Here is a 21,611-nt window from a genome sequence, read left to right as displayed (position 1 = left end):
ATTTCTATTATTTTTAATTTGCTATCATAAAGAATATTGGGGTTTTTCCGTTTTTATCAACTATAAAAACAAAAAAAATTAGGGATAGAAAAGGAACAGTTTCATTCACGCAGTAAATAATGTCGACCCAAAGATACATGAATGTATAGGGAAAAAATCTCATCTTTCTTATTAAATAAAAGTCGTTGTAAGTAAACATAAAAAGTAATTATTATTATTAATATTTATTATTATTATTATATTTTAAGTTTTAGGGTACATGTGCACAACATGCAGGTTTGTTACATATGTATACATGTGCCATGTTGGTGTGCTGCACCCATTAACTCATCATTTAGCATTAGGTATTAAAAAAAAAGTAATTTTTAATTAAAATTTGTAACATTTGTTTTGATCAATTATATATTCTAATAATTGTGAAAACTCAATATAGAAGATATTTTCATCCTTTGAGATTTAATAAAAAGCTTAAAAATTCAATTTATAGAAAATAGGGCCTAGCTTGTCGCCCCTGTCATTTTTGTTGCAGATAAGCATGATAAGCTACTCAATAAAATATTTGAAAATATGTGTAATAAAAATATATCATCTCAGGGAGAAGTTCAAACAAACAAACAAAATATATCATCTTATGCTGAAATTCTGTAGAAGTACAACAAAAGAATTCAAGGAGGAAAGGGAAATGATATATAATTTTTGCCTGTTAAAGAAGAGCTGAGCTGTATATAAATGATGGTGGGTATGAAAAAGCAATAATATTTATACTTCATTTGATACATTTAAGGCTGATTTAAAAGTTTTATTTTAAAATGTCAATATTTACAGCCCCCCTCCCCCAAGAAATTACATGCTTTGCAACTACAATGAAAGATTTAGATATCAACTTTAAAAATGTACAAGGAAATATATGGACTTTCAATATTTTGGGAAAGAATATGCAAGCACAAGTTGTGAAGACACTTGATATATCAAATATGTGAAAACAGCCAGTCCATTAATAAGACATGATTAAATAAACAATGGTATATTAATACACTAGAATATTCAAAGAAGGGTATCAACAAGAATGATCTATATTCACTGACAATGAGCTCTCCCCATACTATTTTAAAAAGTATTTCTATTATTTTAAGCTTATTATCATAAAGAACACTGGTTTTCGTTTTTTAAAATAAGCAGGCTTTAAAATTCTGGTCAATGATAAAAGCTGTAAAAGAATACATCACCATGAGGGCAAAAAGACATCCACCAATCTCTTACAGCAACTCCAATTTTTCAGATTTCAAGCCATGAGATTAAAATGGAATAAATAAATAGACAGAGGTAGTTTTTTTTTTTTTGTTTTTTGTTTTTTCGGTAATTTTCTTTACCAAAAAAAGGGTAGGAAGGTTAAGGAATAGAAAAAAACATTAGTTTTCTGAGATTCTCATACTGAATAAATTGTCATACATAAACCAGAGTCATTAACTTAAGCATAAAAATCAGTTTATCACTGTGGTACCACAATCTCTACATACTTATGTTAAAAATTTCCATTATTTGTTTGTCCTATAAGTTAGAAGAGAGAAATTACAGCAAGTGTTTGTTAACCACAGTAACAAAGGGCAGTGATAATTTATTGAGTGATGAGATGTGTCGGATGCTGTGTTAAGTGCTTTATCTACATGAACTTAATCCTTACAATAGTCCTGTGAGGTGTTAGCACCAATTTGCCAAAAAGGAAACTGAGGCACAGAGAGGTTGCATAACTTGACAGAGGTCACACAACTAGTAAATGGTTGGGCTGGATTTCAAACTCAAGTGTCTCACTCTAAAACTCATGTTCTTGACCATTCTCCTGCTTTGTCTTTTTATTCCTTCCAAATAAGTTCACCTCTAATCAATAAAACCTACTGAATATCTAAGGCATTATGTGTGGGGGATAGAGGGGGAGGGAGGTAACAACGAAGAGCAAGGACATTCATGGGATTTTCTATCTACTGTGATCTCCTTTGGGAGTAAAGAACTATATGCAACCTAGAGGAAAGGATGGGGGTAGGTATCAGGAGAGGAAAGAGAACTTGACTGAGTGCCTACTCTGGGCAGTACTTTAATCTTCTTAGCACCCTATGAGATAAACGGTGTTAACACCAATTTTATAGATGACATATCTGGAGCTCAGAGAAACCACATCTCTTGCCTAAGGTCAATACACCATATATGAGAGTAGGGGCTGTCCGTATCAACATGCTTTCTTGAGAAACTACAAGTGGGCCAAAGACATACTTAGTACTATGGAAAGGAAGAGCTGTGGGGAAATTACCACCACTTACAGGTGAGATACAGTTCACATTTATAACAACATAGATAATTTGGATACATATATCACAGATAAACTAGACAGTTATATCATCTGACATATACTTATTTGGAAGAGTCTGATTTATTGGATAGGATCGATTTTAACCACCTATAAATGTTTTCTTTTTTCTGGTATAAAGTAACATAATTATTGCAATACATTTTTCCTGTAGTAAATTTAAGTTAATCCTTTTTTTCCAGTTGCTCAAAAGATTTATAAATATGTAGGTTTTTTACTCAGAAGATAATTACAGAAATCGTAACTTACTGTCAATGCTATTTCTAGGTGTATGCCTAGCATCTATATTTCTCTCTCAACTGAACAATGCTGGCACTGGAAGACTTGGTGATACCCTGAAGGAATAATAACATCAATGCAATCACCACCATGAACCTTTTCTCCTTTTCTCTGCTCTCACTATATGCAGGCGCTGTTCTAAGTACTTTTACATGGATTTCTCAACATCCCTGTCAGGTATTATTATTACCCCCTTTTTACACATGAGAAAACTGAGGCATATGGAGGATAAGGCAGTCTCTCAGGATCACAAAGCTAGAAATTACACCCACGTAATTGTAAACACTATGCTACGTTATTCTCGGCAAAATGAACACCTTGGCTACGCAAGAATTAGTTTTGTTTCCCTATATAAAGTGTTTAGAAAGTATCTGCTCAAGGCTGAAGCTTATGGCCAGGTGTGGCGGCTCATATCTATCATTTTAGTATTTTGGGAGGCCAAGGTGGGAGGATCACATGAGGCCAGGAGTTCAAGACCAGTCTGGGCAACATAGTGAGACCACATCTCTACAAATCGGGAGGCTGAGATGGCTTGGTTTCTAAGTAGCTACCCTGCCTCCACACAGGAGCCATAATGAACCTTTTAAAACAGAATTCAGATAATATCACTCCTTGGCTCAAAACCCTACAATAGTCTCTCATTTCACTTAGAGGGAGAAAAAAACCAACAAAAACGGTACCTACCACTGCTGAAGGTGCTTCATAACCCAGATCTATCCACCCTCTGACTTCACCTCTACCACTCACTCACCCTTCTGCCTGCTCCACTTTTTTTTTTTTTTTTTTTTTTTTCAAATTTCTTCTGTCTCTCGAGTTTCCAATCCTGTTCCACTCCTGCCACACTGCCTCAGTGATGCTGCAGGACAACACCTGTTTCCATCTCTGAGTTTACCAGTCTAACACCAATTTCCCCCGACTGGCCCCTTTGTTTCATTTGATTCTTTGCTTAAATGTTACTTTACCAGAGAGGCTGCCTCCTTAGCCAACCATTCTCTTTCCCTTTTCTTGTTTTGTTATTTCTTCCTAGCATTTGCCATCACATGACATATTATCTCTGTATCTCTTTATTGTCTACCTCTTCTGAAAAGGATGCAGAGTAAATGAGAGAAGGGGCTTTGCTTGTTCACTGCTGTATCTTCAGTGTTGAGGCTGGTGTCCTGAACTTGGAAAGGGAGGGGAGAGGCTGGATAACTATTTGTTGAAAGAATGAATAAATGAAGTAGCTGAGAGGTAACAGTGGAGTTCAGGCTAGAGATTAGTTTTTTTCCTTACTTTGTGTGTGGCAAATACTCTCCAGGAGGAGAAAACACTGCTGGCAAGACAGCAGCAACAAAAAGCACGGGACTGGAACAAATAATTGAAGACTCTGGTTGCCACTCATGGGTGGTATAAACATCACTTGGAATTTACAAAACACACAGGCCCATGCTTAACCACTGAAGAATTAGCTTTAGGAAATAAAGGTAGAGGATGGGCAACTATATGTTTTAAAGTTCCCCCAAGTGATTCTGATGTCCAATCCCTGTTAAAAGCACATATTCGGAGAAAAAGTCTCAAAAGGCATGTGGTAAAGTATGCAGTAAATAAAATAACACACATTTGTTTTTTTTAAAACCCACATACCTGACTGGGGACTCAAAAATATTGTTGTTTTTTGTTTCTTTTTGTCTTCATGTAAAAGCACTGCCTAAAAAATGAAATAGACTGGTTTACAAAATCGAAAGGAAGAGCATCTGAAACAGCCTTAAAACCGAAACCATATCCAAGGAGAGCTGAAATAAGGCATGTGGGTGGCAGAATTTTGCAAGTTAACTGAAAAGCAAGACCATGGGCAGGAGTTCTGAAACAAGGCCCCGCCATCTGGTGCCCAGTAAGCCTCACCACGCACCACACCCGCGCAGGACAGACAGGAGTGCTGCAGGTCAGCCAGAGGAAGGAGGGCCCGCACTGCCAGCACAGCGCAAGGACATGGTGCAGAGCTGAGAGCACTCAGGGAGCAGCTCCTGAGTGAACAGATGACAGACACGCCTCCTTCTCCGTTTGAGCTAGGTTTACCTGAACAAATAAACCAGTTGGTTTCAATGGGACAGGTGAGGGCGATCCAAACATACAATCTGATTTAGACATTCCTAAAAAAGAAATTAGCACTTTTTGTTCCTACTTTAAATTGAAAGCAGTAGCCCTGTTTTCAAACTTTCACAGAGAGACTGTCTGTTGGTGTGACAGAAGCTCCACTCAGTATATTGTGTGGACAAAGGAGCAATATATCTGAAGAAACAAGAGAGAGCAGCATAATTTTGAGAGAGGAAGAAGCAGCTGATTATTTTTGAACTGCCACCAAAGGAAATTCCCTGTATCTATCCCCATGCCTCCACTGTCATTTCACTTTTAAAATATGATGACTACTAACTTTAATGTGTCAAGACTGCATTCTGAAGGGACCACATTTCTAGATAAGTGCTCTTCCTTATGCTTGATAATTCCCCTGCCACCCGGACTACCCGCCCCGCATCTTTTTGAGTTGCTGCTGTCCCCACAGGCTGCCAAAATCATTGGTCTAACTGTTATGAGAGCTTCCCTAGTACACAACTTAAAACTTGCTGCTAGCGAGAAAAAAGAAATTCATCAAAGCTGGGGCAAATTCTCCACTTTGTTGTACCAAAGAGGAAGACTGTAATAATGTTTCAGTCATGAGTAATCAACACAGGCCTCGAGTAATTTTAGGAATAATTTTGGGAATACTATTTAAAAGTTATCTATACTATTTACAGTTTCCTTACCTGTAAAACAGCAGGTATTAATGTATTTAATGAAGCTGTTGTAAAAATTAAATGAAATTATCCATGTAAAGTACTTAAAATAGTGCCTAACTCATAGTGAATGCTCAATGAATGTTAGCAACTATTATTATTGTAATTTCTTTTAAATACATTTTCCTCTTAAAACAACAAAAGAAAATCACTTTATTCTGGTATATGTCCCATGTGAGCAGCTAAAGCTGTATCTTTCATAAACATTTAAACCCTACTCTAAAAATAATAGATAAAAATTTTTAAGTATTTTTCTTTTCATATAAAGCTCCTTTAAAAAAGAATGGGTATGATCTAAAAATCTCCTGTCTTAAAAAAAGATACACTATATTGCTGAATATGATAAAATAAAATAGAAGAGAGGTATTCTTGTTCCAAGAACTATACACATGGAGTATTTTAAGGAAACTGTAAAGCAGCTGACACTTTATGCTGTCCACAAACATATATATACAACTGAGGATAGTGACAGGATTGACTACTTTAATTAGAAAAAAATTACTTCCCAATATTTCTTTTCTATGCTTATCAAATTTCATCACTTGCACAGTTCTGAGAAGTGAGAATGTAAATTGCTTTGTAAATCATTACTTATTATACACACACAAGGTACCCTTATAGTTAGTAGTCCGTTTAAAAGGTGCCCACAATAGACATTTCACCCATTTAGCAAAAATGGCCAATTTGTATTTAACAACTCAAAGGGGCCAGATTTGTGGATGGTGTTGTTAATGACTGCTAATAGATATTTTCTTCGTCATAAGAATAATCATGCTCACTTGTAGAAAATCAAAATGACAAAATCTACAGAAAAAAATCTTCCATAATTCCCCTCTGCAGATTCACCCACTGCTAACTATGCAGCCTATTTCTTTCTGTTCCCTTTTCTATGCATGTGCCTGTGTGTGGCTCACCTGTGCACAGAGCATGGTGTCCTGAGATAACTCTGGCTACCGCCACCCCTGTGATTTGATTTCACAAGTACATATACCAAGTAGCAAAGCTCAAGTTGCAGCTTCTTTTCTGGTCACTGAGGCTACATTTGCAGGTACCAGGGATGATTACACTTTCACCTCACTGATAATCTTAGAAAAGTTCACCAAATGACTCTCATAAGACTCTAAATAAAGCCAGGAATAAGATATATGGAGGATCAACATTAAAGGAGGGGGAAGGGATTTTACTTTCTTAAAAACAAGATCTTTTTTGAGTAAATATATTGATAAAGAAATAAAGATAACTAAAATAGTAAAGAGCTCTAAAAAGGAGATTTCCCTTGAGATGTTAGAGCAAACATCAAGGTGTGATAGGTGTCCATACCTGAAGAGCCTTTAAACTGTGGGCATTCCTTTTTAATGTGCCCTTCTCTTCCACAAATAAAACAACGTTTTTCTCTTAAGTCTTTGTCATCCTGTCTCTTCCATTTTTCTACTGGTGGCCTGAGGATCTTCTCCCTCCCCAGGTCAGCAGCTGCCCGCATTGGCTTGGCTTTCTGAGGTGTGCACTGTATGGGCTTATCTTCTTTTGTTGACACCTCCCTTTCTGTGTACTTGTTGTGAATTTCTTTGTCCTCTTTGCTTCTTTTTTCCTTGTTCTCAGGGTATCTTTGGTTCAGGGCATCTTCCTGATCTCGCCGCCGTCTTACTCTGTAGAAGATATCATATTAGTAGCAAAAATCTAAACAGAAGCCTAACAAAATATTAAGGCAATTCCCAAAATATTAAGGCAATTCTAGATTTAAGAGATGACCAGGAATAGAAAGTATTAAAAGGAAAAGCAAGAACCTAAATGAAAATCCATCTTCTCTGTTAAGATGCTCCCTCAGGGTTTAAGGGTGCAGTTTTTCTTCTTCATTTTCAAAGTTGCTCTAGTGCTGTAAAACCAATGACTGCAATTAGTGGCACTCCTTGGCTGAATGCCTACTTTGACACTGATGTAATGAAAGGCAAATCATCCATGGAGTGATTTCTTGAACGGCCTTTCTGGCACATTAGCATTCTTTCTTTACTTGGCACTGGAAATTTTAGATGTGAAGGCTTAAATTCACAAAGGAACAATGGTTTTAAGATTTATGCTCTTAAAATGTCAAAATCATTTCTCCCTTATCCTAATAATCACTGATTTTTGAGTAATGAAAAAAAGGACTGAAAAACAAAGCTTCTCAAATTCCAGATGGTAACCTAATTTGAGCACCATGTTTTAAAATATTGCTGTACAGTTAAAAACACCACCACTACCACCCAAAACAACATATCCCAAGGTAAGCAAGCAAAAACATGTCTCTCTTGCCCCCCAATAAACGCCACCAGAAGAAAGCATGGGGACTGAACTGCATGGCTTACCTACTCACAACAATTATTAAGGGTTAAGTGGAATACAAACAAAGAGTGCTAAAATCCAGTGAACTGTTTGTGAATATATATCCCAACGTGCTGAACAGTTACTGTACATTAGAGATGTAACTGAGATCCTGAAGGAACTCATTTGACTGTTTACTGACTGAAATGATTCTGAACTTCTCACTACTGTAAAAAGGAAGAATTTTTGTTTCCTCTTTTCACCATGTTGGCAAGGCTGGTCTTGAACTCCTGGCCTCAAGTGATCCGCCTGCCTTGGCCTCCCAAAGTGCTGGGATTACAGGCATGAGCTACTACACCTGGGCTTTTTTTTTTTTTTTTTTCTGAGACAGAATCTTGCTCTGTTGCCCCGGCTGGAGTGCAATGGCGTGATCTGGGCTCACTGCAATCTCTGCCTCCCGGGTTCAAGCGATTCTGTAGCCTCAGCCTCCCAAGTAGCTGGGACTACAGGTGCCCGCCACCATGCTTGGCTAATTTTTAGTAGAGATGAGGTTTCACCATGTGGGTCAGGCTGGTCTTGAACTCCTGACCTCAGGTGATCCACTCGCCTTGGCCTCCCAAAGTGCTGGGATTACAGGCGTGAACCACTGCACCCGGCCTAAAGTCATGTTTTAAATCACTTCATTTCATTAAAAAATAAAATAAAAAACTTAAATGTATCTGAAAACTGCTGGATTTTACACAAGCGTATTTTCTTTGTTATAATAGTACCTCATTTAAAAATTGGGACATTAAGAAAATAAAAACACAACCAACCCCTTTGAACATTTACTTACTTTCTCCTCATAGGACAGTCCTTCATGAAGTGTCCGATTTTTCCACAAATTCGACAACATCTATCATTTGGGGCCAGCTCTCCTTCAGTTAACACATCTGGATCAAAAAAGTATTCCTAGAAGAACATAAATATATAAAAGCCTGAACTATTCACGTGAGATCGGAACACAAAACTAACCAGATATTAAACAGTTATCTTACAATTCAATGTTGATATAACATTACTTTTAATAAATATTATTTATACTGCTTAATTCCAAACAAAATCTAAGACCATCAAGGTCTAACTCAGGATAGTTTTAACTAAATCCATTTTTGTTTATTCCTTTTAGTCATGCAGAGCACTCGTGAGCCCTAACCCTAAAGGTTTAAGCACACTTCTAAAGAAGCGGATGAGTCAGCTTTTCAGGATGTGGGAGGGAGTTGAGGCCAGGTACACAGGCTTTGTCTCCTCATCAAATGAAAAGGCTAAAACCTAATGAATTGAGAAACATGATTTGCATCATACAGATTATATTGAAGAAAAGAAAAAAAACTATGTGTTTCTACTTTGCTTAGTTGTGGCTGCTGAAGGAAAAATAACAGAACAAAGGAAAGATAATGGTCTAGCCTGTAGCCTCTTTGTACTAAAATTAAGGTGGAGGACAGCAACATGAGCATCCCCAGGGAGCTTGCTGGAAAAGCAGTCTTGAGCCTGATCCTAGACCTGCTGAATCAGAATCTGCACTTTAACAAAATCCTCAGGCGATTTGTTCAAACAAGTTTCAGAAGCACTGGTGTAGAAGCCACATCAATATCTACCATAAATCAGATGTACAGATGTAATCAAACACTGAATGTGCCTATAAAGCAATACACTTATGTTAAATTTTAAAAGTCTTCACTGGGAGTACAGAGGGAATAGGGGGTTGTTGGTCAAAGGGTACAAAGTTTCAGATAGACAGGAGGAATAAGTTTCGAGATCTATTGCACAGCAGGGTGACTATAGTCAATAATAGTGTATATTTCAAGATAACTAAGAGTAAATCTCAAATGTCTCCCCACAAAAAATGGTGAGGTGATATATATATGTTAATTAACTTGATTTCATCATTCCATATACATGTATCAAATCATCACGTTGTGCTCCATAAACTATATGTCAATTAAAAATAAGAATAAAAAGTATAAGGAAATTAATGCAGAAAAACATAATATTATTCTTAGCAAGATCATCTAGTCCCTAGCCATTTTTCTCTCACTGAAATTATTTTTTTGACATAATTTTGCTTTGTTTTCAATAAATGTGGTTCCTTAAAAAGTCGAGTATCAAGTTACATGAGAAGAGATAGCTGTCTGCTACAGGAAGCACTGTTAACCCCCTAGTCCCAGCAAAAGATTTACTACTTTTTGCAAGCAGATTGGAAAATCTAGATTCTAGATATGTACAAACTGGGCTTGGCCAAGGCTGGCATCAAGCCGAATGCTGGCAGAACAGCAATGCACCTATGAAGGCTAGCACAGATAACCAGAAAAAAAAAAGGCATCAAAGAGGAAAACAAGAATTTAACAACCTTAAATCCAACTTCTTACTATTTCTCTCTATTCTGATGGCCTCTACCCGGGGATGTTTAAGAAAAAGGGGGGCTCTGGGAATCATTCTGTACTATAGTCATTTACTTTGGCTAGACTCACAGACTTTCTAAATATTTAAGTTACTACTGAAGTGATGTGTACAAATTAGGCATTTTTTTTTTATTTTTTGGTATTTCCAACACACTTACCATTTTTGAGGGGTAGTCCTTTGGAAATCCCTTGACAGGAATACCAAATACTCTTCTACCATTGATAAAAGCCTTCATTATAAAATTTGTCACTAAAAAGAAGAGTAAGAACTCACTTAGGCGGGTTAAAAGGAAAAGAGATTGTATTACAAATGACAAACTACCTGGGCCTGGTGGCGCCTGTTATTCTAGCACTCTGGGAGGCTGGGGTAGGAGGATCACTTGAGCCCAGGAGTTTGAGACCAGCCTGGGCAATAAAAGCAAGACCCTGTCTCTATTATAAAAGTAAATAAATAAGTAAAATAAAAAATAAAATTGACAAACGAAGTAACTCACTTTTCCTTGATAATCCAGCTCCAAGATTATGATTCAAATCAAAGGGATCTAAGCAAAAAAATTTAAGAGCAAATAAGGTAATCAAATAGAAAATGCCACCATTCATCCAATAAGTAAAGTTCATAAAACAAGACAAGAATATCATCTACTTTGCTTATCATCAATAAGTTTTAAATTCACATGATAGAAAAGAAGTGCAAAAAAAAGTTTAAAATGACACCTGTTAAATGAGCTTAGAAGTTATAATAAAGCTAAGCAATACATATTCCTAAACATAAGGCAAGTTTTTCCACTACACTGTTCATCAGAATAGAGTGTACTACTTTATATTTAAATCATTATAAAGCTCTTTATGTTATGACTGGCTGCCTATTTTTGAACAAAATACTGTTTGCAGAAGACACATTAGCCTGATATTACTTAATGACACTAGTTTTGGATGTATATAGAAGTTATAAATACATTTAAAACATTTTAGCACTAAAGGTTCCCACTATGTAACAAATTTCTTAAAGATCACTTTAGAAAATAATTCATGATGGAGATTACAAAACACACTTATAAAACACACAGATATATACATCTGTCCCAATGGCATGCCATTGGCTACCTGGATCTTGGGATACAATTTCTAGTAAAAGCTTAATATAGATTCTCATTTGATCTTACATGTCTGCATCTCAAACATCTTAGATAGCTGTATATAGGATATGTTTTGGAATACTGTTTGTTAAATAACCCAGAAAATGGTAGGAATGATGAAAACAATGCTAATGTCAAAGATGTATGTGAGGTGTGAATAAACTGTCTCATGAAATAAATGGGGTTAAAAGCACTACTTCTAAATCCAAATACTGTTTTATAAGTGATCTAAAATAACATACACCCATGATTCATAATTTAGACATTATGTGTAGATATCTAACTTCTATTTTTCACATCCCTAAAACAATATTCAAGAAGGCAAAGAGAAAAAAGCGATGACCTTTTTTCGGGAATCCTCTTATTGAGAAAATGAAGGACTGCATGGATATAGCATACACAAGAGAAGTAAAGAAGTAAAAAGTGGCATCTTCCACTTGCCAGGTATGCTTCTAGTGAACGGTAACTGAGGTGTACCATATTGAGATTGAGACTATCAGTTTATCGAAGTATAGGACCCTTCCTTCAGCTCAACCCTGCAATAATTATTGCTATGAGAAGGTTACCTTCATCAGTTTGGTCATTCTTTCTTCAAGTGATTTTTATATGTGTATATGTATTTTTGGTTATTTGCTTGGTGTAGTGGAGATACTACAATATTAGCTACTGTGCAGTTAAAGAAACTACTACTGGCTGGGTGCTGTGGCTCACGCCTGTAATCCCAGCACTTTGGGAGGCTGAGGTGGGCTAATCACCTGAGGTCAGAAGTTCAAGATCAGCCTGGCCAACATGGTGAAACACTCTCTCTACTAAAAATACAAAAATTAGCCAGGCATGGTGGTGTGTGCCTGTAGTCCCAGCTACTCTGGAGGCTGACAACGGGTGAACCCAGGAAGCGGAGGGTGCAGTGACCTGAAATCGCACCATTACACTCCAGCCTGGGCGAGACAGTGAGACTCTGTCCCCGGCAAAAACAAAAGACGACTATCGCCACTGAAATGCCTCAATTCTAAAATAGCTGGTTATATGATTATGAATGAAGCCTTCTTTTTAGTTTAGCCTATTACTAACTGCTTGTCTGAAAGTAATGTAAAAATTAGAAGCAAAAGATAATAAACCTTCAAAACTTAAAAAAGAATACATTAATAGGCCGGGCACAGTGGCTCACGCCTGTAATCCCAGCACTTTGGGAGGCTGAAGTGGGCCGGATCACCTGAGCTGAGGAGTTTGAAACTAGCCTTGCCAACATGGTGAAACCCCGTCTCTACTAAAAATACAAAAAAATTAGCCAGGCGTGGTGGCACGGCACCTGTAATCCCAGCTACTCAGGAGGCTGAGGTACAAGAATCACTTGAACCCGGGAGGTGGAGGTTGCAGTGAGCCAAGATTGCGCCATTGCATTCCAGCCTGGAAGACAAAGTGAGACTGTCTCAAGAAAAAAAAAAAAGGAATACCTTAATAAGTGACAGATGATAAGAACTGCAGTGATAACGAAAAGGCGTAGTAAGTCAAAAATTCTATGTGTTTGACACATGAGATCTTTAAAAAGTCAAAACTATATCTGTAACCCATGGTGATCTGAAATTCATTTTACAAAAGTTCATTGTATTTTAATACTGCCAATTGGCAGAAATAATAATAAAACCACAACTTAGAATAGTACGTATTATTTATGTGATACAAACATATTAAAAAATAAACATTTAAAAATCTTATTAAAATTAAAAAAATATTTCTTAGGTCATTTCTCAGCTAAAGCATTTAAATTCCATTTTGTCTTAAAAAAGAATCCCACAAATTGGAAATAAACAATCAACTATTAGCATCAATGGCTCCAATAGATCACTACATTCAATAGAAAAAGATAAGGTGGCCACGCGCAGTGGCTCACATCTGTAATCCCAGCACTTTGGGAGGCCGAGGTGGGTGATCACCTGAGGTCAGGAGTTCAAGACCAGCCTGGCCAACATGGTGAAACCCCATCTCTACTAAAAGTACAAAAATTTAGCCAGTTGTGGTGGTGGGCCGCTGTAATCCCAGCTACTCAGGTGGCTGAGGCAGGAGAATTGCTTGAACCCAGGAGGCAGAGGTTGCAGTGAGCCGAGATAGCGCTACTGCACTCCAGCCTGGGCAACAAGAGCGAAACTCCATCTCAAAAACTAAAAAACAGAAAAAGAAAAGGCTTCCATATGGTCAAAATAAATGTCAAAATTTATATACAATTACTTATAGGTGAACTCCATCAATAGCGAATGAAGATCTTGAAAATTCACTTAGCGGCACTCTTCAAACCCCCCAACAGGAAGGTTGTAAAAGTACCACTTTCTTGAAGCTGCCTTATCACTACTGCTGCCTTATCCTTCAGCATGTGTCCAACAATAGCAAAAAATTTGTCATGGTGAAATGGCTTCAGTCATTTAAAAACAAATCTTAAGGCTGGAAAGAGAAAAGTTGGCCTGGTATGGACAATGAGACTGGGGCACTGCACACCCCAAGCAGCTGGAAGAGCTCTGCAAGGAGGAAGAACAATGTCCTTATAGTTCAAGCTCTATAGTCTATTCGACTTCAAGTTTAATTTTATTCGTACCTTCAATAACAATGTATTTTGAGGTCCACTGTTTCTTAAAAGTTGTAAGCAGACTTTTTCTCCTGATGCTAATAACATGTTCTTTAAAATCAAATTCCTCTGTGTAGAAACGAAGAAGGCCCAACCATAACTGCCCAACAGATTCTGTATTTTTTCCACATTCTGGCCAATAGGTAGGCTAGAAATAGAAGGGAACAAGGGATACCATGGTCTTTAGTGAAGTGTTAATATCAATATTCATTTGTATTTTAGGGAGTAAATTTGGATTTATTTCTAATTAACTAGAGCTCAATTATGCAACTTTTCTTTCATATTTAAAAACATAATTTACATAAGTTTATTAATCTCTACTCTGTGACTTGGAGTAGGAAGAGCTCAGAGTTTTCAGTGTCAAGTCTCAGAACACGTTAGTCAGAAGATCCAGAAATAGATTCTAAGAGCCTTGGTAATACGTAGGTTATTAGATCTCTTTAGCTCATTGAAAGTCTTTCTAAACTCTGGGTACAAAAACCACAGAACAAATATTCATTCACTTGGAATAAAGTTACTTAACCATTTGGAATTATTAGGCATTAAAGAAATACTGGATATAGGCCCTAGAAATTCACTTGGCTTAGTAAAAATATTTTCACATCAAAGGAAGCATCTGAAAACACTATTTTTTTAACTATCATAAGATATATAAATACAACAAGCAATAAAATAGTTGTTGACCATCTACACTGTAGTATAGCTAATTTTTAGTCAAGGATATAGGAAAATCTTTACTCTTAAAATACGTACCAGTTCATCTATTTGATCAAAAAAATAAATATTCCAGCCATCAACAAATATTTCAGGTTTCTTTTCACCTTTGTATATCTGAAATTAATTTTTAAACTATTAGTATGGATTACAAACTTAATGCATTGATACAAAAACTTCTAGGAAAATAGGTAAAAAATTAACTACAGAACCACGAATTTTAGAGGAGGAGAAAGGCTCAGAGATCACCAGTTTTCCAGATAAGAAATACAATTTCATTCACTAATACCTCTTGAAGGACAGGAATGACTGGTGGATTCCTCTGCTGGAGAAAATATAGCACCATAAGAGTATATGCATACGATGATAAGCTGCCTCTAGATGCATCACCAATATCACACATCTAGACGGAAGGAAAACCAAGAACAAAGGAAAGGTCTGTTTTCTGCTAACTTTGCATCCATTCTGTTATCACTAAAAGTAAAGTGCATATTTTGAGGACTAATATAAAAATCACATTGTCAAAGGCAAAACCAATCCAACCTAGCAAAGCAGTGGACAGCTGGCTACGTGCAAGATCAGGTCATTGTATAAAATTCAGAACAAAATTTTAGCTTTCTTCATAGGGTCTCCCAAATAGCTACATGAAGCATTTCACATGACTACAGTTCATTAAAAAATAGATTTATGTTTTCAACAGTGTTTAAAGATGCAATGAAATTTCCTGATAAGTCACAATAGGAAGCATACTCACCTTTGTAAATACTTTCATGGTATAGCACAAATACTTCACTCTGGGATCAATGGCGGAATAAGCAGATAAAAGCCTTGTGTTATGAAGGGCCTGTTAAAAGGAAAATAACACTATAAGACTAACAATGAAGTGTAAAGGGTCTCTTTTTTTTTTTTTTTTTTTGGTTGTTGTTTTAAATAATGGAGATGAGATCTCACTATGTTGCCCAGGCTGGTCATGAACTCCTGGGCTCAAGTGATCCTCCCCCATCAGCCTCCCAAAGTGCTGGGATTACAAGCATGAGCCACCATGCGAGCCTAGATGAAAAGATTTTAAACTGGAATATTTTAAATAGGTTTACAGTCTGATTCATTTTAGGAAGAAGACATTTCAACTGAAATTAACCTTTTTTTTTTTCCCTAAAGACAATCTTCATTAACTTACTAGATAATAATAAAGAATTATAAGTAACATCTGACCTCATGGCTTTTATACGTCCTTGGTCTGAACATCTAGAAAATAAGGGCTGGTGAAATAAACAATCAGTTCCCTTTCAGTAGATATAAGATCTCTCTGCACAAACACCCCTAAAGGGTCAGAGAGGTCCTATAAATCCCTGAAACATATCTGAATTATCTTAGAATCCTCAGCCTCAGAACACTGCCAGGTTCACAGCAAGTAAGCATAATAACTCTTGAAAGATTCACTAAGATGAAATGAATGACTTCTTTAACTTGAGGTTTTTGCAAGGTGAGACATTTGTTCCCTTAACCTCTCTAAACAAAAAGCCTGAAAAAAATCTTACCAATGTGTTATACAAACTGATATCTACTTCCAGACCACTTCTCAAATGGAAGAACTTCACAATTGGCACCTTTGCTGTTGTAATAGGTAAGATGTTTCTCAGACCTAAGTTGGGAAATAAAATGTTATCATTAAATACAGCAGCTGGGGATATAAGTAACTCTTATGTTAATGTTCCAATATAAAATGGTGTAAACCTAACTTTGGCCTGTTTCATTGCATTCATTAGCACTTGTCAAAGAATTCTGTTATTAACAAACATCTGGGAAGATTAGTCTGGCAAAGTTTACATTTATTAAACATATTGATATTAGAACAACAAGAATCAAACAGTCACTCCCCTCTGGGAACTTACTGGATCGTATGTGCACACGTGTGCATGTGTGTATATGCATGTGTATGTCGTTGTCACTAAGACAAATACCAAAACAGAGGAAACTACTATAGAGTCTGAACTATGTGGTTCCCACCTGTTCTCTCCATGTGACTATATCTAATTTGGAGAACAGCCTAAGGGACGATTATCCTCCAAACAAGTTACTCACCTTAAAGCTAGAAGTTATGAAGTTAATAGGAATTAACTTCAATAGGAGAGAGGAAATTGCCTGAGCTAAGCTTTGAAAAAGAGGGAGAAAAACCAGCAAAAATAGTGGCAGTTGAGCAAATTTACCAGGCAAGGCAAACTGTACACAAAAAGTGTAGATGCCTGAAATAGAATGGTATGTTCAGGGAAGTTCCAGAGAATTGCATAGGTTGCCGAATGAACTTGAGGGAATGGAATATGAGGCATAGGAGATGGTGGAGAAACTGGGAAAGGTCCAACTACAGAACATACACATTTTGCTAAGAATTATCCTTAGAATCAAAGAGGAGCCAATGAACTGGTCTAAGTTGGGAGGAATCACTGACCACATCTAGTTAGACAATACCCCTGGCAGTGGACAGACTGGAGGCACCAGGAACAGAGGCAGGGTGACCACTTATGAAAAACAACTGGGTGTGAACTTTCATGGTGGCATGGGAATACACAGAAGAAGCAAGGCATGTTTGAGAGCATCTGTAACTGGATGGGAAGCTAGGGGTAGTAAGAGAGGATCAGGGCTTTCAGAGTAAGAGCTACCACTTCCTGAGCACCTAATGTGTGATAGGGACATGTGAAGAGTCCTTTACAAACATTACCTCCTTAGGTTTATCACCCTCATCTTACAGATGAGGAAACAGAGACCCGGAAAGATTCACTAGCTTAGGAATATGCAGCTGGTAAATTGCAGAGCTGGAATTCAAATCTAGGTAAGATTGACTCCCAACTTATAGTGAACCTAGTGTGGGTCAGGCTAATTATCATTTCACCCGTTTTGTTGATTCCAAGGATGCCAATATCAACAACCATGAAAAAGGATTCACAAGGAAGGGCAGATTAATGGAGTTGGTTCCTGCAGAAGGGAAGCGGTAAAGTGAAAGATAAGCTCATTCTGAGATGTCAGAGTTTGAGTTTCTCCTGAGAGAGCTAAGTGGTGGTTCCTAAAAAGCAGATACATAGTGATCACATCATAGAACACAGGAGAAAATAAGTAGGTAGAAGACATTTCAGGAAAAAATCTGTGTGGCAGACAGAGGAAATGAAACTTAATCTGATGGGGAAAGGGGGCAAGGAAGCTCACTTTACTGAATACTTAGAATATGCTAGGCTTTGCACTTTACATATTATCTTTCTTAAATGCCATAGAATTGTTATTTCCACTTTAGAGATGAGGAACTGAGTGCTTGTTATGAAGCTGAGTGACTTTTTGGGATTGCACAGCCAGCAAGGGGGAGACAGAATTTAAAATCAGAGTCTGATTCCAGAACCTCCACCTAGTACTTTGCTATCTCGCCTCTAAATTAGACAGAGGCCCTTTTCTTCACATCCTTCCCATTCTGGAATTTGACACTGTTGATCATTACCACACTTCAAAGTCTCGGATTTATTCACAGCATATCTTCCCAGTTCCTTTTCAGTCTCTTTTCTTAATTTCTGTCTAGTCTCTTTCTCTCAATCTCTCTCTTTTTCTTCAAGGCTTTCAATGCAAAAAAAAACTGTTTTATTTTCATCTTCAATTCTGACTGGCAACCCCATATTTCTAATTGCTTTCTGGAATGTTAAGTCTTGGAGATTATATGCTCATGGCAAACTAAACACTTTCACACAGGTGTTCTCTGCAAACATTCCTGGTTCTCAAATACCCAGATAGCGACCTCAATCCTTACTTCCTACTTGCAGGTACGAAATCTAGGAAATTTTCCCACTTGGAATCTCTCATATCTTTTTCCTGTTAGCACCAGTGGCACCCTGGCTGAGGTCCTGCTGCCCTGTCATCTAGATTATACTTTCCCTAAAATACCACACCAGCTGCCTAAAAACCTTATGTTATGCCTTTATTGGGTCCTTTCCCTCCTGAAGAAACTTCAGTGCTTCCAAATATCTATAGACTTCATCTTATCTCCTAGTATTTCCCATTTGAAAATCTCCAAATGTACCAATCTTCTCACTGCTCTCCAAAATATCCCACAGTCTCACATTTATGCACTTAGAAATGATTTCTTTTCCCATCCTTTTCAAATCGTGTTCACCATCATCTGAGATCATAGCAACCTCCATCTCTTCCATCAACCTCCCCTGTGCAACTCTTTCCCACATTCTCTCTTCTTAGAAGTTATTTGATTGAATATTACCTTACATTGTTACATAGTTTGGAAGATTACCTCTTCCAAACTATGGAAGCTCTTAAGATTACCTCTTAAGATATGGAAGCTTTCACAAGAAAAACATACAGATTTTTTTACTTTTCCACCATCCCTAAGTGCCCAACACAGTGCTGTGCACATAGGAGGCACCCAATAAAATACCTGGGGAGACTGTTTTAAAGATATGAAGTTTTAAACACAGCCCTCTAGCTGTTACGAAACTCTTGTTCCAGGCAATCTGCATTCCATTATTATTATAAATCATCTGTGTGCCTAAGTCATTTCTAATCTAAAAATGATCTGTTTTTAACATCGTTCCTTCTTAGGAAATATATACTGAGGTATTTAGGGGAAAGGACATAATGTCTACAGCTTAATCTCAAATGGTACAGGAAGAAATTGAGAGCAAGCAAAAGATGGAATGATGAATCAAATATGGAAAATGTTAATTGGTGGATCTGAATAAAAGCTATATGTGGAACTCTTTATGCAACTTTTGCTGCTTTCCTTTAAAGGTGAAATTAAATTATTTCAAAACACAAAGTTAAAATCTAGCTCAGTACTAAAAAATTAATAGTCACGCTAACTTAGTACTTCAGTTTCTTTGCACGACCTTCAAAACAAAACAAAACAAAACAAAACACATGATCTTTAGAGGTGGAATTCCCAAGTTAAGGGAAATGTTTACTTCAATGACCAAAGAAAAGTATATCAATGCACTTTTTTTTCTTTTTTTTTTTTATATTGTTCTGCCCTCTGTGAACAAATCAATGTACATTTAAAAAAACAAAGCCTAACCCAATTTCTGTATACTTTAGGTTAATTTTTATTGGGAATAAACCAAAATTAAGATTTTTTTTCCTCCTGTTATTTAAACAACATAGTATGTACTTTATTAACTCCTGGGGAAAAAATTTCAAAGAAAAGTGGCACCCAAGGTGTATATATGTGTGTGTCTAGGTGTGTGTGCACGTTCATGCTGTGACTTAAAGTCTGTTCCTAACCGAAATGTACAAAAACTTTTCATGGACAGACCACGGATTTTAAGTTCCTGAGGATAGGGGCCATATATTGTTCACTTTCATTTTCAGCTCCTAGCACAGAAGTTTGCTGAACTACATTTTAAAAGAAGATTTTTCACTGTTAATGGTATCCATAGCTGCCATGACAACAAAAGGATACGTTAACAGCATTTCAATTCTGTGCATGGTTTACAAAATCTATACATTTTATAGCTGTAAATACTCTAGAATAATTATCCAGTCCAGTTGCCTCAATTTATCAATGAAAAAAAGAGATCAGGCCAAGCGTAGTGGCTCACACCTGTAATCCCAGCGCTTTGGGAGGCCAAGGCAGGAGGATCACTTGAGCCCAGGAGTTCAGAGACTAGCCTGGACAACCTAGCAAGATCCCATTTCTTAAAAAAAGAGATCGCTTCAAGTGAAGGACTTGTTCAGGGTCATATACAGCTTGTTGAGCAGAACAGCTGCAAATTCAACCCACAAGCCCAGTCCGGGGTGCTTTCCTTGACACTTCACACCATTAGCAACTCCTACACTTTGACTTATACAACGCCAACAAAGGAAAAGGATTTATAGCCTTTCTTGCCTGTCTGGTGTAGGCTTTATCTTGAAATAAAACTGAGCTAGGCAACAATATGCATATAAATTATCACCAATTCCTCAGTCTTTCATACTTACGCATACAAGATTTTAAAAAGACATTAATATTGCAATTATTCTATGAATGAGCCACTATACTGCTTCATGGCATTAGTAAACTCTAAATACAATTGGCCTTTCATGTCTGTGGGTCCTGCATCCCCATATCCAATCAAACACAAACCAAAAATATTTAAGAGAAAAAAGCAACTAATAAAAAACTAACGATACAACAATAAAAAAATACAAATAAAAAATACAGTATAACAACTATTTACATAGTATTTACACTGTATTAGGTATTATAAGTAACCTAGAGATGACTAAAACTATATGGAAGGATGCATATAGGTTATATGTAAATACTATGCCATTTTATATAAGGAACTTGAGCATCTAAGGATTTTTTTTATCTGCTGGGGAAGGGAGGGTTGAGGGGTGATGGGTGGGCCTGGAACTAATACCCCATGGATACCAAGGGAAGACTATAGAAAACACTAATTAAAAAGTCAGAAATATTTTTAGAAAAAGTTTACAGAGGTACCTGAATGTTTTCTGAGGACTCTTGCTAATTCTTCAATAGTTCTGACACAGTCCAATCCCTGCAACAAAGAAGGCATAAAGAACTTAACCAAAACTGGAAGACAGGTTCTGAAACTGGCTATAGTTTCCATTACCTTCAGAAATAATGTAATTAATTTCAAGTCAGTCTATATATATTTTTTTCCTTTCTAGTTGGGTATTAGAGTCAGTATTCACAGGAAATATCCTGGCGGTACAAAAACCACTAAATACCCTACTTCCTAATTGTTTTTGGGTGTGCAACAAAGGCTAAAATCAGTCAGGAAGCCTATGGACCTAGGGCTTCCAAAAAAGTCTCTGAACCATGGTTGAGGATCTTCATTTCTTCCCCTCCACATAATATCACTCGGATGTACCCCATGTCCCACAATAAATGAGAGGAGGCTTCTGTGCCCCAGCTCATTCATTCTAAGCAGACCTTCTATAGTTTAAGAGTTGATGAATTGCTGTGGA

General features: G+C 36.9%; 1 protein-coding gene across 12 annotated transcripts in view; it reads right to left on the bottom strand.

Annotated features, from left to right (window-relative positions):
• TUT7 (terminal uridylyl transferase 7) overlaps positions 1-21,611 on the bottom strand; it is a 65,217-nt gene that overhangs the window by 6,783 nt on the left and 36,823 nt on the right. For 4 of the 12 annotated variants that reach the window (XM_063787725.1, XM_016961078.4, XM_063787731.1 and 1 more), the window contains 12 exons: positions 21,121-21,178; positions 16,193-16,296; positions 15,409-15,498; positions 14,944-15,057; positions 14,694-14,771; positions 13,911-14,088; positions 10,682-10,729; positions 10,346-10,437; positions 8,582-8,697; positions 6,769-7,094; positions 4,694-4,767; positions 775-4,325 (listed from right to left, as the gene is read on the bottom strand). In XM_063787725.1, coding sequence (XP_063643795.1) covers positions 4,164-4,325; positions 4,694-4,767; positions 6,769-7,094; positions 8,582-8,697; positions 10,346-10,437; positions 10,682-10,729; positions 13,911-14,088; positions 14,694-14,771; positions 14,944-15,057; positions 15,409-15,498; positions 16,193-16,296; positions 21,121-21,178 — 1,440 coding nt within the window. In that variant the 3' untranslated portion in view covers positions 775-4,163. Of the gene's footprint in view, positions 1-774; positions 4,326-4,693; positions 4,768-6,768; positions 7,095-8,581; positions 8,698-10,345; positions 10,438-10,681; positions 10,730-13,910; positions 14,089-14,693; positions 14,772-14,943; positions 15,058-15,408; positions 15,499-16,192; positions 16,297-21,120; positions 21,179-21,611 lie in introns of those variants that run through there. The other 8 variants (XM_001138539.6, XM_001138296.6, XM_016961082.3 and 5 more) reach the window with 5 other exon arrangements.

This window comes from Pan troglodytes, chromosome 11 (genome assembly GCF_028858775.2).
Source record: "Pan troglodytes isolate AG18354 chromosome 11, NHGRI_mPanTro3-v2.0_pri, whole genome shotgun sequence".
In the NCBI taxonomy this organism is placed as follows: domain Eukaryota; kingdom Metazoa; phylum Chordata; class Mammalia; order Primates; family Hominidae; genus Pan; species Pan troglodytes.
This window is presented reverse-complemented; position numbering and strand designations above follow the sequence as displayed.